General features: G+C 39.0%; 1 protein-coding gene across 1 annotated transcript in view; it reads left to right on the top strand.

The window, feature by feature from the left end:
• gbe1b (glucan (1,4-alpha-), branching enzyme 1b) overlaps window positions 1-12,273 on the top strand; it is a 193,432-nt gene that overhangs the window by 136,783 nt on the left and 44,376 nt on the right. Inside the window, exon 14 of the mRNA XM_007236705.4 lies at window positions 4,282-4,412. Within this exon, the coding sequence (XP_007236767.3) occupies window positions 4,282-4,412 (131 nt within the window). The remainder of the gene's footprint in view (window positions 1-4,281; window positions 4,413-12,273) is intronic.

Raw genomic sequence — 12,273 nt, 5'->3', positions numbered from 1 at the left:
GCACTCTGGGTAACATAAGAAGAGCCCCTATCTCAAATATAATCATACGCCATATGAGAGGTGGAGGTGAAAGCAGGGGGTCGGGGATTATAGGAGGAGGGTCTTATACAGAGACTTATTGAAAGAGACTTTATTCAAGTGATATTGAAAGTAATAGAATGTGGGTTTAAATGCATTAGTGAATATCTGAATTTCCTAATGTTATTGCGGTTTCTCTGCAGTAAGTTATCTATAGCAGATTTGTCATCAGTCCTGATCTGAATAGGTTACGTTGTTTGAAAGATCTCAGTGTACAATTAAACATTTAGCAGTACCACACCATCTCATTTATTTAGATTACTCAGATTTAGTATCGCAAGCAAAATAGAGATATTAGATAAACAGAGAGGTTTGCACAGGCATCTCTAATGTCATTAGCAAACACCTAACCACATCCCACAAAATTGATTTGCAAACAGTTGTATCTCCAATTCAGTAAATGCTGACTTTATTATGATGTGGTTATCCGAAAGCTTTCCACAGTATTTAATTCTGCAGTTAATGGAATTTTTTAGTATTTTGTCTTAAACTTGTTTCAAAGCGGGATTGTTTTTACACTAGGAGGTACTGTAGTTTAAGTGATAACTAAAGAGAAGTATGGTTTTAATGCAGTGTCCATAACATAGAGTCCTAGTGGGTTAAACAGTTGCTGTGGTATTCCTGATATTCGAATGCTGGGTGGCGAGACTTGTAAAGCTAAGCTAAGTTAAGTTAACAAAACAAACAAAAAAAAATAATCAAGACGACTCCTACAAGTCAAACGAGCGCTGAATGTTAATTTACACAGATTTTTCTCCTGAAAACTGTTTATCTCGGTACTTCTAAAGTGCTTTACTGTAACCTTAGATTTCCACATTTTTCCACAACTACCTGAGAAAATTAGCATTAGCATTAGCTGCTAGCGATTAGCTGCTAATGCCCCCGACAGCACTGCACTGAGGAACCCTGAGTGTTCCGGTAAGCCAGGGTGATATTAGCTGGCGGTTCGTCCAACGTTGTTTGTTTTAACACGGTAAACATGCAGACTACAGTCCGATATACTCACGTCTGAACGGCGAATAAGCTATGGCTGTGGTTAGCGGCTAATGCTAACGCTGCTTCAGCAGGACTAGCCAGGGTTAGTAGCAGGCTACAGGCCAATAATACTCACTTCTGAACAGGGAAAGCGCTATCTCTTAGCGTGGTTAGCGGCTAATGTTAATGTTGCTCCAGCAGTGCTAGCCGGGGTTAGAAGCAGGCTACAGGCTGATAATACTTATTTCTAAATGGCCAAATTGTTAGCGTTTAGCGTGGTTAGTGGCTAAAGTTAATACTGCCGAAGAACTAAAGTGAAACTCATGTATAACGCTGGATTTACTTCTCCTTTTACAACCTGACTGGTAAAATTCATATATAAAGCGCACTGGATTATAAGGAGCACTGACGATTTTAGGGAAAATGAAACAATTTTAAGTACGCCTCATAGTGTGGAAAATACAGTATTTTTTTGTAAAGCTTTATAAGTGTAAATATATTAAATAAAAGTAAAAACTTTTTAAAGTAAGCCAAAAACAATGCTATGTAGTCTATGGGGAACACTTTTCCAGGTAGTTGGAGCCTGTGTGTGTGGGTGGGTGTTTTGACAAGATTCTTAATTCACTCCCTTCTCCACCTCCCTGGATGTTTGGACTTGGCTAGATATTCAGAGAAATTCCTCAGAGAGCACCATCCTTTATTTTGTCGTCTGAAGCGACACTGTGGGGGGGGGGGGGGGGGGCAGTAGCTTTGGAATGGTCGTCTGGCTGAATGTAGAGGAGGGGATGACATGCAGGGGACCCTCATTTTGAAAAGGCCGAGGTGTGTGTGCCGGGCGCTTTGAAGATGAGGCACAGCGGGTTTGAAAGGGCCACTGTGTGGATGTTAACACCACCGTAGCATCACACACACACTCTCCCGCCGAGGTGTAAACAGGGTCACTGGACAGTAACTCGGACTACACACAGAATGTCATGCCAGCATAGACAATAAATAAATGGCCCACAGACTGAATTATACGGATAGTTTGGAAACACATTCATTTTCCTGGGTGCAGTTCTCATACTGCGATCCACACGAGCAGCGCACAAAGTCACATTAGCAAATATGAAACCTGGTTCCACCTAATTTCTTCCTTTTTTGCACATTAAGGTACTTTGTAAACACATTTTCCACTGTGTCACCAGGTTCACTGGGAGCTGAAAATTAAGATTTGAATAAGGGGAATAAACTGGTGTTCAGATCAAAGGTGGTATTTACTGAATAATCCTCCAAAGATTAAATCTTTCAAGCTCAAAGGCCCCACTTCCAAAATCAGACCCAGATTATTTTAAGCCGGCTGTACTGAAATCAAAGCCGAGTGTTTATATTTTATTTACTTGTTTATCTATTTGAATCCCACTGAGACCAGAAGCTCATTTTATTCTCACTCTATCCTCACTTACTTTCCTGACATGGAATATACATGTTCGGCATATTATATTACTCTACTCCAAAATACCTAGAACATTTAAACACACCATTTCAAAAGAGCAGACTTTAATCTATAACAAGTAAAACGTGTTGTGTAAAAAACATTTATAAAGGAATATTATGTACTAATATTCTAATAGCAATTGTATAAATTGCCTACTACAGTCCTACAGTACTACAATCATGCAGGTTAGCTAGCACTAGTCTGGATCACTTTACCTATCTCAAATACTTGTTACTTAAAATAATAAAATGCCTATCTCTACTACTGGTGATGGTGATAGATTATCTTGATAATATTAGCTAAACTAAGTTTAGCTAAAACTCAGTGTTTACCTGGTTATGCGAAAATAAGCTAGTTCAGTATATGTCTTGTAGTCCTTCTGGGCACCAAGCTGCCTCCATCTATCAAATGCATTTATTCACACTTCAATCCATTTCTGGTCATAAGGCTTATAAGAAAGATGCTGAGGCTGCAATGTGCTGTGTTTGTCAGCTATAGTGTTTCATACCTGGCAACACAGGGTGTGAAAATAGTGCTTTTTATGTCACTCTCGACAAGAGCATCTTCTAAATGCTGTATATGTTATTATTTCAGAAGTGGGAGAAGTATTTCATGGATGTGCATAAATAAAGAGAAAGATGAGTAAGTGGACGAGAATGTTCAATGCTAATGCTACTGTTTACTGTGAACCACTGTTACAGCCGTCCCAGTCAGAGTGCTCACTGCTGCACCTCTGGGCAATGACTAAGTGGGACACTGTACTGGAGGGCAGTGGTAATCTCTTATAATGGGTCTTTTGACCGTTATATTTTTTTCTGGCAAGCCATTTGCAAAAAAGAACCTTTGTGAGCTCATGAATTAGCAGAACGCTCGCATACACTCCACAACTGCAGATGGCACTGTTACATTGAATGATTTTTAGTTTTTTTTTTTTTTTATGAATGCTGGAAAATGATTATTAAAGTAATGTATAATCAAATGATAGAAGATGATAACGAAGAACCATTTTTGCTGCTCTGTCTACAAGGCGCACTTAAAGTCCTTTAATTTTGCCCAAAATTGTCAGTGTGACAATGCTGCTGGAGCAGCATTAACATTACCAGCTAACCGCGCTAGCTCTTTCACTGTCCGGAAGTGAGTATTATCAGTCTGTAGTCTGCACGTTTACAGGTTAAAACAAGCTATGTGGGAAGAACCACTAGCTGATATTGCCCTGGGTTACCGTAACACTCAGGGTTACTAGCATTATCGGTGCTAATGCTCCAGCCTTATTGCTGGAGAAATTTGAGAATTTAAGCTTGCTGTAAATAATGTTTTCAGGAGAGAAATCTGTGTGGATTAACATCCAGCACTCGTTTAACTTTAAAAGAAAGTCTTTTTTTTATTACAGTTTTGTTTACTTAGCTTAGCTTTAGTTAACTTAGTTAGCTGAAATTTATTTGAGTACTGAATTTGGAGGATGAGGTGAAGGCAAAACCCTACAAAACAGCCCACTTTTTAAAAACAAAAATCTTTAATATCTTTTCTCTAACTAACTTTATAGATAGCACTATGCAGTCCAGTAGCTAGCAGTCTCCTGGCATCCATCAATCCCAGATTTGTCTATCAGACTGACAGATGGTGAAGCATGATTCATCACTCCAGAGAACATTTCCGCTGTTCCTCAGTTTTCAACAGTATGCAAGCATATGTGTTCTGTGCGTGCTGTTTTTTGTTCTGATTTATGTCCTCTTTTTCTTCTCTCGTCTCAGGCCTATGTCACTGCGAAACACGAGGGTGACAAAGTGATCATTTTTGAGAGAGGAAACGTCATTTTCATCTTCAACTTCCATCCCGTGAACAGCTACAGCAGCTACAGAGTGGCAGTGGAGGCAGCAGGAAAGTATCCTTACCCCAATTATAACCTGTGTTGCATTTATTCACAGGCTGCTCGCTTACTGGGTAACCACAGTGCTGTGTCTGTATCTATGCTTTGCCTCCCAGGAAGATGGATTTGATAGTCACGCACTGATTGATTTGTTTGTTGCTTTCCTTTCCCCCTTAACTCTGAAGTACGGTGCCAATGGCAGGGTTTGCTGTAGCTGGTTTCTGGTTAGGTTAGTTTCACCTTTGGAATATGAGCATTAAATAAGATATAATCCACAACATATAGCGCATCCTTAAAATACAGCCAAACATGTTGAAATTTGTTGTCTCTGTTAATGCTAAGTAGCTTTTCATACCAACAGCGAGGGACTGCTCTGCTCATTTGAGTAGCCTGCTGCTAACCCCAGCTAGCACTGCTGGAGCTGTATTAGCATTAGCCGCTTACCGCGCTAGGCGCTAGCACTTTCGCCGTTCAAAGGTGAGTATATGGGACTCTTGCTTGCATGTCTACCGTGTTAAAACAAGCTACGTTGTTTGAACCCCTAGCTGATATATCGCCCTGGCTTACCGGAACACTCAGCCTTAGTGAAAAAATGGAAATTTAAGCACTTTACTTACCAAAATAAACAGTTTTTCTAGGAGAGAAATATGTGTAGATTAACATCCAGCACTTGCTTGACTTTAAAAGAATTTTTAGTTTTTTGTTAAGAATTACAGTTTTGTTTACTTAACTTAGCTTAGCTTTAGAGTGCAAACTTGCACTCTGTTAAATTATACCTGCTAAATTAGAAGGAAAACATGGCGACACCCCTGTTCCTTACTAGTGTCGCAAAATGCGTTTTATAATCCAGTGTGCCTCATGTATGAAAATAGACCAGAAAATATACGTTTAGTGATGGTGTGCCTTATAATACGGTGCACCTTATAGTGCGAAAAATACCGTATCTTTTTTTTTTTTTTTTTTTCTAATTATTCCTATTTTCTCCCCAATTAACACGGCCAATTACCCAACCCACATCGTTAGGACTCCCCCCATCACTAGTAATGCCCCAACACACCAGGAGGGTGAAGACTAGCACATGCTTCCTCCGATACATGTGAAGCCAGCCACTGCTTCTTTTGCCGAGCAGCCAGTGCGCTCGAAGGAAATCGAGTGCCGGTACTTCAGCTCACAGACGCTCTGTGCTGCAGACATCACCGTAGTAGTGATGTGGGGAGAGAGCGCCATCTACCCACCTGGAGGGAGCAGGGCCAATTTTGCTCCCTCTGAGCTTGATGGCAAAGCTGCAGGATCGAACCTGCGACCTCCTGCTCATAGTGGCAGCGCTTTAGACCGCTGAACCACTCAGCGCCCCCATACGATATCTTTAATATTTTAGGCCCTATCTTACACCCTATACAAGGCATGTTGCGATACTCATTGCTATCTTGCTCCCTGCCTACCCAGTCTATTTTCACACCTTGCGTTTGTGTCGTTTAAATAGCAAAGGTGTGAAGCTTGTGAATATTTCTATGTGAATTCAGTCACTGCAGATGTTATTGCAGCCAATGAGCGATTAGCTAAGACTAGCTTAGCTTACCCACAGATCTTACGAGATAATAAAAAACAAGCGCAGGAAGCTTAACTGATGTTAAACAGTAAACTAGTTGTCTTTACGTAACTCCTAAACGACAGGTGCTGCTGGTGGGGACCTGTGCCATTTGTTTAACGTTGACGCCTTGAGGAAAAAATCCCACAATTGTGGGTTCATCTATGAAGAGCTTGAACTCTGGACTGGGGAAGAGTTTGATGTGCCTTTTTCTGTATTCTGCCTGGAAGCGCTGCAGATTTGCATTTACCCTGAGTGGCGGCGGCTCTTGCTGGCGTCCCTGGCTGTTCGGGCTTAAAGGAGATGTGTGCTTGAAATGACATGGAGGAAATGTGAAGAGCACAGAGGCCACGTTCAATAGCTGTGATTATGAGAGCGAGGAGAAAACGCACACACTGGGAAATTCAAGGGGCTTTGCGGGGAGTTTGTATTCATGCATGCGCGCGCGCATGTGTGTGTGTGTGTGTGTGTGTGTGTGTGTAAGGTAAAAACGTGCTGCCGTGAGCATGGTGACACTGCTCTGTGAAGGCGAGCAGGAGCAGAGGATCCAATTAGAGCAGAAGACAGATGAAAGTGCCACTCTGACTCGGAGGAGGTAAACAAGGCCGGCCCAGCGAGTCCAGAGTGCTTTTTCATTAAACCTCAGCCTTCCCCACACACACACACGCGCACACACACACTCGCGCGCACACATACTCACAAACTTCTATTAGAGAGCGCCAGGCTCCCAGCAAAGTCATGCAGTCTTGTGTCTTTGGATTGATTTCAAAAGTGCATGTGTAGGTGGAAAGGGCCGTCGTCGCTGCCATAAAAAGGAAGAGGGTGCTAGATAGATTGCATCTGCTGATATTGGCCATTTACCCACAGCTAGAGTGGCTCACAGACTTCACAGCCCAGATCCATGAACTGGATGCTAGTTTTGGAAGTGAACTTTCTGGAGTGCCTGCTGATTTTGTGAGCTTTGGGTAAGGGTGGGCCCAGCGCTGCCAGCTCTGGTGAGTAAGGCCGGATTCAGTTCACGTATTGTGAATCGTGAATTGTTGAGTCTGGATATTTATCTGTATAAATATGGGAATGCTTTGGAAGTATCTGGATTTTTTACATGTGTAATGGCTCCTATTATGGCATTTGCTTTGCATGTGTGTCATAATACAGATGTGGCTGTGTGCAATATGTCAGTGTTTTACTATATTGTATATGTATTTTGAGCCTATTATTCATACATTAAGTACTTTAAAGCACAATTGGGCATGGTTATTTAGATTTAGTGGAGTGTAGAGTGTAAAAAAAATGTAGTATGTTTCTGGTTGAACCAGTTCAATTTACAACATCTCCACAAGTGTCTCATAAAACTTGGTCTTCGTTACTGGAAAAGATATGATGATATTATATTTGCCATATAGCTCACACTTCACAATTAAAACAAACAGATTTTACTATTCTACTGTTTTAAGCAGTCAATGTTCTGTGTGGATTCTAAACCTTGATATGTAGGGACTAGCAGAGCTTGCCTTGGATATATTGTGAACTTCATCCTTCTGTAAAACATTTAGTTCATGTTTTTTTGGGGGGATGTTTTCCTTGAATTACCTATTTTAGATTATGCCATAGCATTTTTGGGACAAATTATGAATTAGATATCCCTGCTATACTTAAATTATGCTGAAATAGGTCTGTACTTAAGTTATATTATTTTGGAAACCACTAATTTTTACTTAAGTTTGTAATTGAAATTATATAAATTTAATATAATTTAAGTATATTTGTGTGAGCTGTTCAACTGAACATTAAAACCATATTAAACTCATGATTAATGTACACATTTAACATTACATACTTTTTTAGGAGTTTACATAAACTGGGGAAAAAAAGCAAGATAACTCATTCCAAGCATTAGCTGTTAAAGTAATTTTACTTATACACAACTAAAGTAAAGTTTTAAATTATTGTTTTAATAAATAATAGGTTCATCATCACAATTTAAATTTGTTTGAGCAACATAAAAGTAATGTTTATTAATAAAGTACATTTTTATTGCAGAAATATTGGCTTATGGCACATTTTTAGTAATATTTTAGTTTTAAAATAAAAAACATAGTTTTTTAGAATAATACTAAGTATATTAATATTATTACGTAAATCACCAGTACAAAATTAGCACAGCCAAATAAAGTATACTTTTACAAAGTATACTGAAATACTGATTAAGTAGGTAAAAATGTAAGTATAAAGAGAAAAGTATATTTTAATTATTACGCATTAAATTCAAGTACATCATTATTATATTTAAATATACAACTTTTTTTTACAAGGGATCCCCAGTGCAGAGAACATGGATGCAATCATGAATTTGAGGTTTAAATTTCAGGTTTAAAGGCTGAAAAGGGGAAAACACAAATTGGGGAAAGACTTGATTGGGAACAAAACATATTTAAAGGGTCCAACATTGTAAAAGAACTGTAATCACCTTCCGACTATTCTTAAAAATATCTATATCTTCTAATATTTCCAGAGAAACTTACTTTATTTCCATGTGTTTTGAATCCTCATGTATTCTGTGCTATATGATTTTCTGATAAAGCTCATCCATCTATCATTTATCTCTCAGTGACTGTAAGGGCCTCAGACTATAATTACACAAAATGCAGAATAAATATGATACTCCCTCCACTAAGTTTCAAAGTTAAAATGAGGAGCTGGTCATGTATGCAAGGTTTTGTCTTTTCTAATACTAGTAATATGCTTTTTCATATTTTGTAGTAGCTAGTGCTGTGCGATATGACGATAAATATTGTGGGGATCCCTATAATTTCTACAGTAATTTCATCAATTATTCATGCACATCTGTGGGTTCACTATTTCATTTTGCTCTTTTAGAATTCGTTTTATATTTCTTTTAGTATTTTGAGCTTAGTTTAGTTGGTTATTTTCCTATTACATATCTATTTTTCTGTTTTTATTAAATGTTGTTATTAGCTTGTTGGCTTCTAGCTTGTAGCCTTCTTTGTCATTTAGCATACAGAACTTCTTACTGGTCTTTTCAATGAATGTTGATTTGTTCATTTAATAGCTGTATCTAACTACTGTAAGCCAGACAGACACTGTGTAATTTTTTAATCGGGTGCGGAGAGCCCATCCGCACGTTTAAATGGTTTCTCCTGTAGGAAAACGCACGCGATTTATATGCTGACATTAATCCACCTGCGGAGTTTTAAATGCGTGGATGAGCTGTAACTTTTAGATCAGCACAACAATCACAGTGTGATTTGTTAGATTGAACATAGTTCTACATCACGTCACAGACCATTTTCTTTAGCCGAACCCGATGCGCGTCAGGAAAGCGGTGAGAATTCTCGCCCCAAATTCGGGCATCGAGTCAGTCAGGCTCGGGTTCAGGCAGACAATCTAAACTCTAGTATGCAGAACTATATTATTATTGTTATTAATTTTCCATTCTTTTAAATAGCAGGACACTTGGACTTTTATTTCTCTGTCCGGACCCGACCCGAGATTTCCCATCACTTTCCTCAGGCCGGGTCCAGGAAATAGTCTGTGATGTAGTCATCTGTTTTTTAATACTATTTTTATTTTATATAAAGCTATAGCATGCTAATCACCATATAGCTAAGTAACCAAGTAATATTGTTAACGAAAACGAACGAAATAACGAAAACTGAAAAGGAATGTTCTCCTTAACTAAAACTAATAAAAACTAAAACGAAATGAAACTACAGCTTGAATACCCTTTTACATACGTTTTCGTGTTTGTTAGTTTATTTATAAATAAATATAATAAGTAAGTAAGCAATGATATTATTTTGTCATATTTTTTGAAGAATAACTGAAAACATACTCAAATGTTGTATATCATGATATATATTGTTATCGTGATATAAAAACTTCCATATCGTGATATATGATTTTTCCCGTATCGCCCAGCACTAGTAATAGCTATGGCTGTTATAAATTCCTAATGGTACAGTGAATAGTAATTCTTTTTTTTTTTTTTTTTTTTTTTTTTCCCCAGAGAGTATTATGCCAATTTTTTTTATTGTGGTGCATCCAACTTCTGAGATAACTTCTCCCATAATCCCATAATTCCCTGCATTTATCTGCATTTTCTTTAACACTAGACTAATATAGTCTGTGTCTGTATCAAGTGCAAGAGATGCCTGCAGCTCTCATCCTAGGATTTGTTGTTTCTTGTTAGTTGTTTCTTGTTTCTGGATCGTATGGTGTGTTCTTGCAGTTATGTTTTTTTTTATAGAGCTTCTAGGAAAGGAACAGAGCTGGAGGTGCTTGTGAGCTGCTTCACTGCACTGATGAAGGCACCAGTCTTTAGAAATTCTGTTCTAAAGGTTTCCAGCTATTTAAACTTGGTTCTTGAGGCCGGCAACCAAAAAACATGTTTTTGTTGTTTTTTTTTAGAATGCAGAGCAGGTCAAATCTATACCTGAATTGATTGAAGTGACTCCAATTGCCCTTTTTGTAGGAGCTTCTAGAGCTTCACTTTTATTTATTTTTTTTTGTTAAAGTTCAGACTTTTCCCATCAGTGACCTTGACTGCTTAAACCAGTTGATCAATAAAGCTATGGCAATATACTGAATGTTTGGCAAGATGTTAAAGTTGAGAGAAGTCATGCTTAGCACTGCCACCATGATCAGGAGATTGCCGTTCGAATCCTGTTTAAGCAGCTTGCCATCGGCTACTGGAGCCCCTGGAGAGCACAACTGGCCTTGCTCTCTCTGGGTGGGTAGATCAGCACAAGGCGTCTTTGAGCTGATGGATCGGAACCGATTTGCGCGCTGTGATGCTACTCAGCAATGCTACATTAACAGCAGCTCAAAAAGAGGCGGAGTCTAATATCACATGTTTCGGAGGAGGCACGTGCTAGTCTTCACCCTCCTGGTTTTGCGGCATCACTAATGAGTGGGTTGGGTAATTGGCTGTGTAAATTGGGAGAAAATGGGATTAAAATTAAGAAATAAAATTATTTTTTAAAAAAAGGTTGAGAATTGTCTGAATTTATGCCTGAAATCAGTATGTGAATCGATTCTGAAAGGCTACCGCAGGGAATAGCTTGGGAAATCGTACACCTGTTTAAGTTATGAGGTGTTATCACGTGAGTGAGGCTGAGTACTGGCTGCCATGCTCGTGGCAAAGAGGTGTGAGTTATCAGGATAGTTGATATTGCAGTGATATTGCATTTCTGAAGTTGTCCGGGCTTTTAACATTCCACAATCTTACCACCCACAGTAGACAGGGCAGTGGGTGGTAATGATTGTAGCAAGATGGCGGGATCCATGATAACAGACCAGTTAAAGACTCTCATGACTGGCATCGTATTGTTTTATTTTTTAAATTCCTTTGTCTTTCCTTGTTGTTTATTCAGTATTTGTTTGTTTAAATCTTGACTTTTGTGTAGTCAATTTTTTTTGTTCCAGTTGTAACAACTGAACAATAGAAGGTTTGGGGAAATTAGACACAGCTAGCTGACTGTATAACCTTACACAACCCCACTCCTTGCCTTTCCTTGCTTCAGACTTCCTCCCTTCTTTTAGAAAAAAATATAAGTTTGAGAAGAAAAGTGTTTTCCCCTGAGTTTAAGTGCTCCACTCTAAAGGCCAGCCATTAAAATTCTGTTGACACCAGCCTTTGACTGGCCCTCAGACCTTCTTCGCTTTTTTTTGTATTTTTTGTATTTCTCTTTCATTCTTTCTCGTTCCTCTCTCAATGGCTGCGTTCTTTAGGCGCTTCAGTACGTCCAGCTGATTGGAGACTTGTAATTCCCAGTTGGGTATCGGCATGAAAGCGCTCGCTGTCAAGACTGATGTGTTTTTGATAGGACGGCATGGCAGCAGGCTGCTGTGGCGGTGTCGGGTCATCCCTCTCTTATTATCTGTCAGGTACATTTACCTGCACGCCACTCCGAATAATTCAGCCATATCAGCAGCTCCTCCCTGAATATATAACAGCCAAGACCCTCGGGCGAAAAATCAGCAACACGTACGTCTCACAACAGCAAACAGTTGTTCCACTGTCTTTTTTATGAATAACAATGTAATCAATTTGACGAACATCCGCCATTGTGAATGTTGAGATGCATGGGAAAAGATATAGGAGTCACTGCATCCAGTCAGTTCATTACTCAGTATTGGGTTGTGTTATATGAATGTTTTATTCCAGTAGTTACAGATGTTGAGCTCTATTGAGATTATATGCAATATTATTAAATGTTATTCCAGTTCCATTACCTCAACCCAAGGTAGAGCGATGAAATCTCCACT

The sequence above is a fragment of the Astyanax mexicanus genome, chromosome 18, assembly GCF_023375975.1.
Source record: "Astyanax mexicanus isolate ESR-SI-001 chromosome 18, AstMex3_surface, whole genome shotgun sequence".
NCBI classification, from domain to species: domain Eukaryota; kingdom Metazoa; phylum Chordata; class Actinopteri; order Characiformes; family Acestrorhamphidae; genus Astyanax; species Astyanax mexicanus.
This window is presented reverse-complemented; position numbering and strand designations above follow the sequence as displayed.